This window comes from Hylobates moloch, unplaced genomic scaffold (genome assembly GCF_009828535.3).
Source record: "Hylobates moloch isolate HMO894 unplaced genomic scaffold, HMol_V3 SCAFFOLD_18, whole genome shotgun sequence".
In the NCBI taxonomy this organism is placed as follows: Eukaryota; Metazoa; Chordata; class Mammalia; order Primates; family Hylobatidae; genus Hylobates; species Hylobates moloch.
The window spans coordinates 3,439,162-3,454,598 of NW_026652293.1; the positions used below are offsets into that span (position 1 = coordinate 3,439,162).

Below are 15,437 nucleotides of genomic sequence, written 5' to 3' on the forward strand. Positions count from 1 at the left end.
CCTGCCTCAGATAAGCTGAGATGCTTCCCACATTGCTTATTTCCTTGCCATGTACTTTTGCTTTTCTTAGTAAAGCCCTGGCTGATAGAAATCTTGTATTGCAATCCAAAAGTCATGAGCCAACCCTCCAGCAGTCTTAAAGCATGGTCATAAAGTGAGAGAAGTAATCAAGAGGTTAGCTTCAAATATGACTAAAGTAAGTTATGGATAACTGTGAACACAAACAGAAAAACAACAAGATCATGAATAATTTTGTTAAGTTAAAAGTTAGCTGGTTTCTTCTAGCTTATTAAAAAGAAACCCAATGACTTTCTGAGAAAAAGCACAGCTCCACAGAGAGACCTGTGTGACCAGAAAATGTCCAGGCATGGTTTGGCTGCTGTGCCATTATGTTGTCTGATATTTTTCAGATTTTCTATGATTGACAACCCTCAGAACACAAATGGCTCCCTGCTGTGCATGACTCAACAGATGTGTTTCAAAGGGCTTCTCACTGAGGCGACCCAGCTTGGAACCAAGACAAATGAGAGTGGTCCCATCTACCCAACATGTAAACAATGGGGAAAAATGGAAATCAGGTTTACCAAGCAAAAATCCACATTCCTTTGTCATCAACAGGGTGGCTTGGCCTCCCCCAAGCAGGCCAGAAACATCTTCCTAGTGCTCTCTGGGCAGAATGTTCTGTACCGTGGCTTAGCATTCAGTTGTCTGTCTTCTTACCCCACTAAAAGCCACAGGTTACAAGTTAACTCTCTTAGACATTGCCCCTGGCCCCAGGAGATTTCTAACAGCAAAGAAATACGATAACTTTTTTAAAACAAAAGGTTAAATTTCCCTTTTCATTTTACCAACATCAGGTGAAGTCTTCCCAATTTTTTGTTTCCCAAGGTCATGTAAAAATGCACATGGATACATACGTAACAAACCTGCACATTGTGCACATGTACCCTAAAACCTAAAGTATAATAATAAAAAAAAATGCAACCAAAAAATATTTTTTTTAAGTCCTGAGATGTGCTGCCTGGAGACCTAAGTAGGGCTAAAATTAGCAGCTGCCTCCTTCTCTGGGCAAGAGTGGTCAGCAGCTGGCACGCTACAATAGCCAGAGGAGAACACAAGGGCACAGAGAGGCTCTGCGGGCGCATGCGCCAGCAAGCGCCCAGGGGACAAAGGCTTCGGTCCTGGGTTGGTGGGATGCAGGGCGGCTCTCAAGTGGAGTATCAGCTCTGCCTGCCCTGCCTGGAAGCCTCAATCTGCCAGCCTGATGCAGGGTGACATACACTGCCAGGCTAGTTATTCCTATCTGCTGCTTCCTGTGTAATCAATGTCAGGGGTTAGAGAAGGCCAGAAGAGGAGAAGACAAATATGAAGGCAGGTGGGGGCTGGAAGTTTGGCTTTGTTTTAAAAGTGGCTTATTGGTGCATCCCGGGACACTCACTGTGGGGCCATGTTTCTGCTCACCTGCCTTCACCTACCACATCCCTGCTCTGGCCTGACCTGGATCACCTGTGAAAGACAACGGCTCTCCAGGAACCAGAAGGCTGGCTTTCCTTGCTCCTCACCTCCTAGGGCCCTCACTGTGCCTCTGGATAACCATGTGACATTGCTATGACTGGACATTTGACTACTCCCATCCTCAGTTCGCACTGTTGGAATGTCTGTCCTACGGCCCATGCCCAGACAGCAAAGTCTAACCATCATGTGGACCTGAACACTTGGAGTGGGCGTTTCTGGCCATCCAGCTGCTGGACTCATGAACTGTTTCTCACAGTGGGGAAGAGTCACTGGCAGCCCATCTCAGTACCTCTCCCTACCCCAACTCCATACTCCACACAACAGAATCCTCCCTATATTCACTCCCTAGAGCAGCCAGAACCAAATTCTACCAACCAGGTGGCTTAGAACCACAGAAATTTAGTGTCTGTTAGTTATGGAGGCTAGAAATCTGAAATCAAGGAGCCAGCAGGGACAGGCTCCCCTCAACACCCTGGAGGGGAGGAACCTTCCTTGTTCTTCCCAGCTTGTGGTGGCTCCAGGTGTTCCTTTGTTTGTGGGAGCATCACTCCAATCCCTGCCTCCATCTCCCCATGGCCACCTAGGTCCCTGTGGTTTTACATCATCTTCTTCTGTGTATGTCTATCTCCGTATCCAAAGTTCCCCTTTTTATAAGGACACCAGAGTCTACCCTAATAATCTCATTTTTAACTTATTGATATAGGAATTAAGAAGAAATTATTTAGGCAGATAGTGAAGAAGTCCTCGGTAAGGTTTTCCTTTTAATGAAAAGCAGCCCCCAAACCATTTTCTAACAAACAGCAGTTTGTAAAATTGAACTGCAGACATAGACAAGCAAGCTGGAAACGGCATGGCAGTTTGAATGCCGGCAGTTGTGCCAATAGGAAAGAGGCTATGTGGGGACTAGGCATGTCCAAAATGGCGGCTCCATCTTCCCTTTTCTTTGCCAACCATGTGTACAGTAAGGAGCAGGTGACATGGCACCAGCCAGGCTAGCTTCTTCATGCCATGTGAACGTCACACCTGGTCCAACCAATCTTTGGGCCCTATGTAAATCAGACATCACCTCCTCAAGACAGCTAGCTGTTCCCTTTTCTCTTTCTTTTGCCTATTAAACCTCCACTCCTAAACCCACTTCTTGTGTGTCCACGTACTTGATTTCCTTGCTGTGAGATGACAAACCTCAGGTATTTACCCCAGACAATGACGCTGCTTCATTATCACCTCTATAAAGACCCTATTTCCAAATAAGGTCACATTTTGAGGTACTGGCGGTTAGGACTTCATCGGGTGGGCACAATTCAACCGTTAACACACTCTTTCCCATGCTTTCCCCCTTCAGTAGCTTCCCCTTAGAGAAAATACTCCACAGCAGCAGCTAATGTGATCAGGGCAGCCACCGGCAGCTGGGAGAGTTAGGTTAGTACAGAGGAAAATGGCCCAACTAGGCCCAATTGACAGGTGTCAGCTGGAAGCTCTGACCCTTCAACAATCTTACGTGATACCAAACAGGTGCTGACAAAACAGGAATTTGCTTTTTTCTGTCTTTGTTTCAAGATAATGAAAAGTTTTTTTGTATAGTCTTCACTCTCATTTGTTGAATATTCATTGAAAGACTTGAGTGCCTTAATTACACTCAAGATAAATGACCATCATGCCAGATAGAATTCCTGAGGCAAGGAAAAGGTCCCCTGGATTCCACTTTCTGATCTTCACTGCAAAGACAAGAACCACAGCCAGCCATGCTGTTGTCCTTTGTTGCATTTCCAGCACCGCCCTTACATATGACAGTCACAGGCCCTCGGCTCTTATGACAGCCACGCTGAGATAATTCTGTTTCCCTGGTCGTTGAAATTGTGTGCCAAAACAAAATGATCTCCTCTTTCCACTGCTTTCTTGGTCTGGAAAGGAGTAATTACACTAGAAACAGGGCTTGGGAGCAATCTAATGCAATGTCAGAGTAAATCTAAAGAGGGAAGCCAGAGTCCTTGACCAACTGAGCAGGCTTGGGATAAAAAGAGTTGTAGGTGTGTAGACTGGTCAGTGCCGATCCAGCTAGCAGGCCTCAGGCTGGTCTATCAGCCCCAGAGGTTGGAAGATCTGACTCGTGTCACCCTCCCAACATGCTCAATGGAGAAGTACTAAGAATCAGAACAATTAACCTGGCACTTTAGACTGTCTCTGATAGTGACACCCAGGGATGGTTCATGGTGTAAACAGTGGTTGCCTGTCACGATTTAGGCCTCACAGAGCAGACAGAGAGGAGTAGGATTTGGAGTCAAAGGGCTTATAATCTCGCCTGATAGTGCTGCTTAGTAGCCGGACAATTCGGAGGTGTTTTCTATACAAATATTCCAGGAAAAATAGTTGGGAACAAAGGTAGCCAGTACCTCTGTTTCTAAGAAATGCGGAAACACAGGAAAGCCCTGGAACACTGTCTCCCAGCATGGATTGAGTAAAAAAATAAAAATAAACCTCCTGTAACAGGAAAATACAAAGATGTTGGCTTCAGGCATTCCTCCATCTAGGGGCTCAAAATTATATGGCTTCAGTTTCCATCCTGCAGCTCTGCCTTCCTCTGAGCTGGCCCCCCGCCTCCATGGCTTTCCACTCGGAGGACGAGAGGGCTCAGCAGCTCCAGCTCTGCATCCTGACAACTCCACACTCCAAAGGAGAGATTGCTTCTGCTTCCCAATAGTTCCAGCAAAAGCTCTGGAATTGTATCACACGGGGAGATGGACCCTACCGCCTGGCGAGTCCTGGGTCACATGTTGCTCGCAGATCTTAGATATGGGGTGTGCCCCACCGGAATCACACAGATTGAGAGCGGGGAGAGATCTGTTCCCAAAGGAAAAGCAGGGCATTGTTACCAAAGAACGGGAAACAAACACTGAGCAGGCAAAACTGCAGCAGTCCTCAACACCACCCTTGAAATTCCCTGAAGATAACAAACCTCACGTGTCCTTTTGTGAAATTTAAGTATTATTTCTTTTGACAGGCAGATTCACATTTTAAGGAGGCTAGTGGCACATTCAAATTGCTATTATAACCAAATCTCTTTAGAAAGAAGCTATGGTAGTGGTGTCACCAAGGCGTGTTCTGCACCATAGCAATTGCCCATGTCAGTGTGCTGCAGTAGGCTGAGTAATGGCTCCTCTAGAGATGCCCACCCTCTAAGCCCCCAGACCTGACAAAGTCACCTCACACAGCAATAGGGACCTTGCTAAGGTGATCAAAATGAGAGATTTTGAGATGGGAGATTCCTCTGGACTATCTGGGCAGGCCCAGTGGAATCACAAAGGTCATTATAAGAGAGACGGAAGAGGAGGCCAGGCGCAGTGGCTCATGCCTGTAATCCTAGCACTTTGGGAGGATGAGGTGGGCAGATCATGAGGTCGGGAGGTCAAGACCAGCCTGACAAACATGGTGAAACCCCATCTCTACTAAATATACAAAAATTAGCCGGGTGTGGTGGTGCGCACCTATAATCCAAGCTACTCAGGAGGCTGAAGCAGAAGAATCCCTTGAACCCCGGAGGCAGAGGTTGCAGTGAGCCGAGATCATGCCACTGCACTCCAACCTGGGTGACAGAGACTCCATCTCAAAAAAAAAAAAAAAAAAAAAAAAAAAACAGGAGGAGACAGCAAGATTAGAGGCAGATATGTGTGACAGAAGCAGAGAGATGAAGAAATATGGTTTGAAGATGCTACACTGCTGGCTTTGAAGACAGAGGAAGGAAGGAAGGCAGGAGCCAAAAGAAACCCATCTCTGTAAATTGGAAAAGGTAAGGAAACAGCTTCTCCCCTATAGCCTCCAGAAGGAACCAGCCTTTCCAACACCTTGACTTTAGCCCAGTGAGACTGATTTCAAACTTCTGGTCCTCGCAACTGTAAGAAAAACAAACTTGTGTTGTTTTAAGCCAACAAGTTTGTAATAACTTGTTACAGTAGCCATAGGGAACCAATGTGGCAACACAGCAAGTGGTCAGGGTTCAGTGCCCTGGAAACTCTGATTAGCAGGAAAAAGTTTCCATAACCTAGCACAAAAGATTTAAGTGTTCTCTGGTTGAAAACCCTTGCTGGGTGTTTTAGAATTTGTTTCAGCTTTAACATAACCCCAGATGCACTTCTGGATAAGGACTGTCACTCACTATTCCTCACATTCTATGCCTGGTGACTTGGCTGGAATTACTTATAGGAAAACTAATGCCCAAGGCCTCTGGCTGGCCGTGTGGCACACAGTAAAGAAACCAAGGCTTCTGCAAGTCTTGACATTCAGATTCCAAGAATGGTCATAAATGGACCAATGATGTAAACACAGATAGACTGTCTAACCTACATCTACATGTCAACCTCATCACCCTTAAGTATGATGCACAGGAAGCACCTGCTTCTCAAACTCTTCTAGAACTTTCAGAGGATCCAGTGAGGCAGAGACACAATCAATGATAGCAGTGAAAACTCCACTTAGAGGGAAGGGCTAGGGAAGACCGTGAAACAAAGTCATCAGAAAGGATGGCCTCTGAGACACCGACACCTGCCCTCTGTCCTCTTTCATCAGAAATGAAATTTTTAATCCCAAGAATTTAAGAAGATATGATGGGAACGAATTTCTATTTAACCACAACCCTCCAGAATCTCTAGTGCAATACTCCAGTTCAGCTTTAAATAAAATGCCTGTCCAGAACCATTTGAGTTAGGAGACAAATAAACTGCTCAGACAAGCTGGTAATCAGGGAGAGAATATACTTTCTCTTCTCTCAGCTAGAAATAGCAAGAAAATATGGGGACCTGCATAAGAAAATTACCAGCTCCTCTCTCATTGCAATCTAGAGGGAAAAAGAACCAAATTCTCCTTGCCTTGGCATGGGGTCACTCCAGGATCTAAGTGTTAAGGCAGAGCTTGTCAAAATCGATTGGATAATAGAAGGAAAAACAAACATCCATGTGTGTACGTGTGCATGTGTGTACAGGTGTGTGTGTGTAATGAGGCATCAGACAGGGCAATGTTTGGTGGATGCCACATCTCTACCAAGCTCTTGTCACTGCAACATTATCACTGGATCACCCCAGTGGTCCAGGCCCCACCACTTGGGAAATGTTTTGGTTTTCCTTTCTTTTCTTTCTTTTCTTTTTTTAAAACAAAGTCCATGGCTTCCCTGGACAAAAGCAGGCAGACTTTTCAGAAGAAGCACCATTCTGCACCCGTACAAACATTATAAGGCTCTCAGCCCTCTCAAGGCCAGATATATTCCCAGTGTATAAACACCCCCCTTGAATACTTTTTCTCCTCATTACCCCAGGACGGTGGAGAGATCACTGCCAAGATGCTTAGGCCACAGCTGGTTTATGGGGACTGGCCTTGCTGATCTGGAGTTACAACTCACTGATACCTTTGAATTACAGAGCCCTATTCAGCTGCTTGTTGAAGAAATTACGCTTCAATGTCAAAGATTTATGGTAGGCATGAGAAAGCTCCTTCTATTAACATATGCTTTTGAGAGCCAAAGGGCTTGTAAAAAGCAACCTGCATTGGTCTCTGCAAAGCATGACACAGCAGAGTTCCTCCTAGAACAGCATTTGGACCAAATCTCCAGCCATATCCTTCTCAGATCCATGGACCAGCTAAGTGTTTTAAATAAAGTTTGTGAGGCCTAGATATGCATATTCCTCAAGCAGCTTGAAGTAAACCTCAATAGTAAAAATTTGGAGTTTTTTTTTAAAGCAAAAACATAGATTCCTTATTTTCTGCTGAATAAACTGAACACTACTTCTTCAACCTCAGCAGCAGAGGTAACACTTCCTGATCAAAACTGTTTTGTGGATGACACATTACCAGAGCCCTAGGTTTGCCACTGAGCATTTCTATCCCTTGCCTTCAGACTCTGTCTTCCACTCTTTAGACAGCAGGGCAGGTGCACAACAGAAAGGGAAGGGTCTGGTTTTACAGCCTCATATCACCCATATGACCCACAGAGACCAGGACAGATATTTTCATGGAAATCACTAAAATAAACTTTGTAGTTTAGAGCAAACAAATCTATGGCTAAATTCAAGTGAAGTGGAGGCAGGAAGATACCAATTTTAAGACAACTTTTCCAAGCGAATCATGAGATACTTCTAGGGACATCAGTGATGCCAGGAGAGGGCTCCCTGGGAAACAACGAGGTGTATCTTTTAAGACACATGTGTATCCACACCCCATTAGCTGTGAGGTGTTTGCAAATCTCCTCAATAATCCCTACCTCCTAGATACCCATCTGCCCCTTCCTGCTCCTCCAGGACTCTGAGGCGAGACCTGTTAGAGGGATGTGGTGTCAGTGGTTCCTCCCTCTTGCTGCAGCAGGTCCCAACCCATCAAGGTGCAGAGGGAAGGGCCACCTTTCCCTTAAACCTGGAAATCTAGACGCTGAGCTTAAATACTCTCCATCCCTGAAGTCAGCGTTCTCACTCGCGTCACTCTATTTCCTCAGTGTGTAAAGATGGTCTCTGGAGCAACAGGAACTGATCATGTGTCCCAGGGAAGATGCCAAGACTACAAGGCTGTCAAAGGTGCACATTTGTCAGCAACTCTATATACAGTTTGACAATCCGTTAACTAAACTTTTTGGGGTCAGATGAGTTTCGGAATTCAGATTTTTTTAATTTTAGAAAGTTCATATATGAACACCCCAGCAGAGACTGAGGGAGCATCTTATAGACTCATTTTTTTTTCACCAAAACATGAATATTCATATTAATCTTCTATCAAATCAAATTAGTTATGAAATGAAATCCAGAATTCTCCAGGATGGGAGATTGGGCACCATCTGGTTCACTTTCCTCCAAGAGATATCTAAACCCAATCCTTCAGGGACAAAAACACACAGCAAGGAATAGACGAAGGGGCAACTGCCAAAACCCCAGCAGACATTCCCTCACTCAGGAGGCCCACGGGACAGACCAGCAGAGATGCAAACAGGCTCATTTGGATAATCACTGACATAGAAAAAGCCTTCTAAGCTGAGCTTCTCTGGCCTCAGAACCCAGAAGAGAGATGATTCCACAGAGCCCTCCACATTTATAGAATCAGAGTCCCCAGGGCTGTGGCACCTGAGTCCAAAGAGGACACAAATAGTGTGTTCAGTCATAGACCATAGCTGGTCCCATGAGGCAGCAGCAGACCGGGTTTTCAGAGCCCAATCCCATGTGACTGAGGTTAACTCCATAGGATGTCGGGCAAGTCACACTTTGATCTTCCTGCCTTTCTCTCTGCCCTCTTCAATGCCAGCATTCCCTGGGGTTTCTCCCACCCTGTTCTCTTCTCATTCTACACAGCTCTGTGGTTAATTGTATCTACTCCCCTGGCCCCACATACAATCTTTACGCCCTTGATCCCCACACAGCTCAATCACTGGTCCCACCGTCTTCTCCAACTCATATTTCCAATTGCCTCTTGGGCATTTCTGACCAGGCCCATGTGCCTCTCCTACTGTGCCATAGATAGCTGGTGCACACTGATATCTGCATGCTTCCCTACATACCCCTGCCCTGTACTTGGATTGGTCATGTGACTGGCTCTGGCCAATGACATGTAAGCAGCAATGTCACATGTTTGAGCACCTGGTGCACCAGCCCCATGTCGTCCTCCCCTCCACGATGCCAGGACAAGACAGTGGAGAATCAAAACAAAGATTCTAGGTCCTGGAGTCACTGCTTAGAAAAAGCCACTGGATTTGTATTGAACTGTCAGAGAAACAAACTTCTATGGTGAGAAATTACTGAGATTTTGGAGTTTCACACAAAGCGGCCAGTGTTAATTTCCCTGATATGCCTGCCTTTTCTACCTAGCAAACTTCTAAATTATTACTTCAATTCAAATGCCACCTCTTCTGAAAATCCCATCTTCTGTGGAAAGTCAGCTACTCCATCCTGTGACCTCCAGTAATTCATTCATACATCCGGCAGAGCAATTCCCTGAATCTACTGCACATTTTTGTGTGTTTGGCACTCACATTTGTGTGAGCTTCCTTTTTCATCTCTGTGTTCTCAGTGCCTCGCAAGTAGCAAACACCCAATGCATTTGATTTAGGGAAGCGAAAATCAGAGCCTCCTCATTATGTGACAAGGAAACCAAGTCAGCACTTTCTTATCATTGTTCTTATGATAAGTCACAATGTTCTTATCATTGTGCTAGGTTCTGTGAGAGGACCCAAGAAAAGTAAAGGATGCTGTAACCCACCTTTGTCTTTAGATCCTTTATACCCTATTATCTCTCATCTTTATTAAAGGACAGCTTTCGCTTAGAAAGTACATGGTCTTTTCAGGAACTATCAGCTAAAACATCTCACAGAAAACAAGATCAAAGAGGGGTCTTTTAGTGACAAGATTAAAGTAGAACAGGATTCTCTCTTGGCCCTTTGAGCCTGTCTCACCCAAGGTTGCCATTCTGGAATACTGCAGCTGTGTTGCTGTTATTTCTGGTGTGAAAAGAGCTGCAGCAAAAGCACTGCTGCCTCCTCAGGGACCCAGATGTGGAGATAATGGGCCAGCTGTGCAGAGTTATGTCATCACCACTTGGCAAAGCTTCCCAAAGCAAAAGCACGAGACCATGTCACTGGGCAGGGAACAGAGCAGGGATCTTCTCTTTTAAGATGTAGCGAGTTGGCTATAGTAGTATGTACTGTGAGTAGTTCCAAATCTCCCAATTCTCTTATAGATATGATGTAACTCAGTCCCAGCCCAAGGGAAATGGTGACCATAAATAAACAACGATCAATTATTAATAGAATATTTTGACAACTCCCACATAGTAGCAGTTTACCTGCTGCAGGTATGGCTTTGCTTTGGATATTCAGATTATCTATTTAATGTACATTAAACATAAGGTTGGCCCCCAATATTCACACAAAAATACCCACAACCAAGAGCTGTGGCAAACACAGATGCCATGCCCACAGCTTCAGGAGAGCACAAGGAAGCTTCTAGGGCAGATTCCTAGTAGGACATTCAGAGCAATAAACAAAACAAGGTTAGATTTTGCAGTATATTGCAGGCTAGGACTCACAGACAGTAGGTGTCTTTGTTGTCTGTTGATGATAACAGAATATCTAAAACTGGATAATTTATAAAGAAATGGAATTTATTTCTTACAGTTATGGAAGCCGAGAAGTCCAAGCTCAAGGGGCTGCATCTGGTGAAGACCTTCTTGCTGGTGGGAACTCTCTGTAGAGTCCACAGGTAGCCCAGGGCATCACGTGGTGAGGAGGCTGAGCATCCTATCTCAGGTTTTTCTTCCTCTTCTTGTAAAGTCACCAGTCCCACTTTCATAATAACCCATTAATCCATGAATGGGTTAATCCATTCATGAGGGCAGACCACTCATGATCCAATCACCTCTTAAAGGCCTCATCTCTCAATAATGCCAATTGGGGATTAGGTTTCAACGTGAGTTTTGAAGGGGATATTCAACCACAGCAGTAGGAAAGATTAAGAAATATCAAATAATTGGAAACATAGTGTAATGGAAGGGAATATACACTTTGGGAGAGCTGGAATAATACCTTTTGGTGTTAAACAAGTATCACATACAGGAGATATGGGGTACCTCAAAAATAGGGGACACTTAAAGTCATAGCCAAACTTAGGAAATTATTCCTGGCTGGTACTTTAGATGTCACATACCATGAACATAACAATGAATGACTTCCCCCAAATCCCATCCATCCCATGTGTGATCCCATCTGCATACATGGAAAACAAGAAACTGACTGAAAACAGCACTGTCAAGCAACTTACCTTGTATGAAGATCCTATTCCAGTAGGTTTTCCCAACCTCATTGCCCCCGAGAAATACCAGGTTGGACAGGATCAGCATCGAGGTGGAACAAGACGCAAAGGCAGCGTGGAATCGACGGCGAGCTTGTGGGGAGAAGTATCGGGCCTACGGGAAAAATGGCAAGAAGGCATCTCATGACAAGGGTGGAAAAAATGGGGCTAAGACATCATCCAGCTTTCTCTGTCACCAGCCCAGGATGTCTCCCCACGGAGCCTGAATCAGGTCATTATTTAAACAGCTCTCAAAACTTCAATTCCTGTCTGGGCATGGCGGCTCATGCGTATAATCTCACACTTTGGGAGGCGAAGGTAGGAGGATCACTTGGGCCCAGGAGTTCAAGACCAGCCTAGGCAACATAGTGATATACCATCTCTACAAAAACAATTTAAAAATTAGCTGGGCATGGTGGCACGTGCCTGTAGTCCCAGCTACTCGGGAGGCTAAGGTGGGAGGATTGCTTCGGCCCAGGAGTTCGAGGCTGCAGTGAGCCAAGATCACACCACAGGACTCCAGTCTGGGTGACAGAACATGATTGTGTCTCAAAACAAAACAAAACCGTACTCCTGCACCATGTTCATTCTACCCTAAGGAAAGAAGTGACATACCGCAAGTTGTTTCTTTGAGGTGGAACAAAATGCGAGGGCTACCCTCTGACATGTGGAATACAAGCACTGAAGCCAGCTAGGATTTAGCAGCCCTCCCACCTCCACTTGCTTTCTGCATGTAAACCTACAGGTGCAAGAACTTGAAACTGCTGTCTGTGATAACTAGTATATATAGCTCCATGGAATTAGGTCAAGATCAGCATGATCCTCTGGGCCAGTTACACTGACCCTGGGAAGCCAGCCAACCACCCCCTAAACCTGACATGCTATTAAGAGCAATCTCATAATAAGGGTGTAGGATCATCAGTGTGAGCCGAGGCTACTGCTGGAATCCGAGCTCAGGCCCACACTTCACCGGCGGCACATGTCGGCACTGAGGACGAAGGGTATCGGAGTGCCTGAAATACTCAAGGCTGGAGGGATGTTTTACAGCATCACAATAAAGAATTCCACTTGTCCTTCCCAGCTCTTTATTGCACTTCTCCTTTTAAGATTTTCCCAGGGATTTCATAAAGCAAATGAAGCCTTTATCCTTCAGCACTGACTGTTCTGGGAGCCCCTCCGAGTGAGGTCGCCATGCTGGAGTGTGCGAGCCCTATCAGCACGTGCACGGGGACCACCCCGAGGGACTGCATGTTCAGAATGAGAACCAGGTACAGCACAGCAGCTGGACATGCAGGGGCCCAGGGTATCTGATAAGCACCTCTGCCTAATCCACAGACACAGAGAAAGAGGGAGCAAGGGGTCTGGAGATATTTCCCAAATATCCTCCAGAAACCCACACATCTCTAGGGTCACGTGCACCCTGATTTCAGCTGCGTTCCAATTACAAACAGAACTTGGAATGACTCAATGACAGCAGCCGATGCAATTCATGACAGGCAAAAAGGACTAAATTGGAGGGCGAGTCTTCAGCAAGAGGCTTACTTATTATGGCGGCCCTGCTGTGAATCTCCTGTGACTGCTTTGGAATCATGGTCAGTGTCCTCTCCATCTAGAGAAATGAATTTCTGGCTCCTCCTGTTCTCTCCTGCCAGCCCCAGGGTCTGTTCTTAACTCTCAGATCTGGCTGCCACCCTCTATCTCCCCATCTCCCCACCCACAGCTCTCTGCTCCAACATCACTGTGGAACGTGCTTTTACTGCTGCCAGACGCGAGTGTGGCCTGCTCACAGAGAAGCTGTGCAGTGGACAGTGAGATGTGTGCCTGATCATGGTTGTTCTGGAATGCTCTCCAGTGATGTAGAGTGTCTCTACTTAGAGGCCACCAGGCAAGATTACCTCTAGTCTTGCCCCTGCTCTAGGAGGCCACAGGCACGTACAGGAGGCCACTGTCAGACAAGACCTGGTACGAGATAACTACATGGTGTGAAAACTGTTAATGAGAGAGAAATGGGGAAGGAGCAGGCTTGTTATTCAGCACTCTTCACCTCTGAGAATAATGGGACATTAATCTACCACTTTCTGCATTCTAAAGCAGAGGAAGATATTTTCTGGGTATTACTGACTCAATTAGCAGTAACTAGGGAGGCAGGGTGAGAGGAAGCTGGGAGACAGGGGAAGATCCAAAATGGATTAAGAAAATATGAATTGTCTTAATTGACATAAATGCGTCCAAGTAATTCTCTCCAGATACTGCAGTTACTAACAAGACATTTGATTCCTAAGGGATCCACTGAGTCTGACACTCCACCACTTCTGTTCTAACCCCATCAGTCTCCCCCAGTCTCACATCCTGAGAAGGGAACACAAAGGCCCCGTGTGATCTTTCCTTTGTTAATGTCAACTACCGACAGTGCACATAGCTTGTTAAGCTAAGTGGCTCTTCTTTTGTGGGAAGTGATTACAATCATTATTAAATAATCAACAGAGAGGTACTGAGAGAGGAAGAATCTCTTTGAATGGGGCTGTTAAGCAGGACTGTGGAGCTGATATTTGGCACAGGGTAAGGACTGGACACAGCAGGAGGAGGAGCTGAGGGCCAAGGGAGGTAAGAACAGACAGTGTGTCTTGGAGGCATAGGACTCCTCTGTCCATCCCTGAGGCCCCAGCTCCTACAGTTCTTCCTTTGACTCTGTGATTACTCCCATATTCTAAGCTACATGGTTCCATAAATTCCTATATCTACTTAGGAAAAAAAAAAGTCAAAATCATACCAATTGTGAAGGAGCCGCTGATCTCAGAGATACGAAGTGGGGGCAGCTAAAATCCGAAATGAATGACTACAATTCAATTTTTATAAATGTTTTTTAAAAATTTAGAAATAAAAAAATTTTAAAATAAGCAAGAATGTTAAAGCACAGCCTGTTAGAATCAAACTAAAAGGATTTAAAGGAGAAATCAAGATGCCCGTAGGCAATTCTTGATTATCCCCCAGAGTGAGTGGGTAGGAGACAAAACAGACGATGATCAAGGAATCCAAAAACCTAATTTTAACCAACAGCCTCATCCTCTGACAAAACTAGCCATGCTAATAAGCAGCAAAATGAACGCAGCATTGTTCCTTTTCATGGCGAAACAGTGGGGAAAAAGAATGATGGGCCACAGGAAAGGAAAAGGGGGTGGGATCTGTCCAGTTCGTCCACAAGAGGTAATAACTAACAGCAAAGGGGACAGGAGTCTCAGCTGCAACCCATCTCTCCTCTTTGCATACTCTGGACACTTTGGAAGGTGATGGTTTTGACATCGGGGATCTCTCTCTCCACCTTGGGAACCTCCTGGCTCAGCCATTGGTTTATAGGAGCTCTAGGGGTAAGTTCCCAGGAGGAAACAGGTCATATGGACAAAATTAGAGGGTATATTCCCTTTGACCAGCCAGCTACATCAATAAATCTAACTTGCAGAATCTCTAGGGTCACAGGGTCAAAGCCTCCACTTTAAGGCTTTTTCTCTTACACTCTCCTTTCCATAGTCCTACAGCAGTTACCCCTGTGGTCCTTCATCACCAGGATGCAGGCCTCACGAGTGGGAGGCATGCCTCATGTGTTAAGTCACCATCCTCATGGCTTAGGTACTTGAAAACTCCCTTGACAAGAGAACTCATATTGAAGAATTGTAAACGAAATGGGGGAATATCAGAAGACAGTGAAAAGCCATCAGGTATGACAAAGAGAGTTGCCAAGTTCATCAGCTAAGGCAATAATGGACAAATAGAATTTGATTTTCATTAATAGGAATTTATCAGGACAAAAGAGAGCTCTGGTCTGGTCCTGGTCTCTTCTCAGAGTGTAGATTAGTCTGTAGCAATCAGATTTCCTGGCAGCAAAAAACTGGGAGTGGCACTACCCCCAGGAGATGTTTGAAAAGTTGCTGGGCATGTTTGGTTGTCTCAATGACTACAAGGCAATGTGGCGTTTGGTGGGCAGGGGCCAGGGATAATAAGCACACTGCAATGTGCAGGATGGAGACGTCCTGCCCAAAAGGTCAGCAGAGCCCTGTTGAGAAAGGGTGAATTGTTCTCCCCCACATTCGTCACAGAGCAGAGTTCTCACTTGGTCTACGG

The 15,437-nt window shown here is 45.5% G+C and overlaps 1 protein-coding gene across 4 annotated transcripts in view; it reads right to left on the reverse strand.

Moving 5' to 3' along the window:
- Positions 1–15,437, reverse strand: part of HHAT (hedgehog acyltransferase) — a 352,332-nt gene that overhangs the window by 43,876 nt on the left and 293,019 nt on the right. For all 4 annotated transcript variants that reach the window (XM_058430847.1, XM_032136964.2, XM_058430849.1 and 1 more), the window contains one exon: positions 11,292–11,436. In XM_058430847.1, coding sequence (XP_058286830.1) covers positions 11,292–11,436 — 145 coding nt within the window. The remainder of the gene's footprint in view (positions 1–11,291; positions 11,437–15,437) is intronic.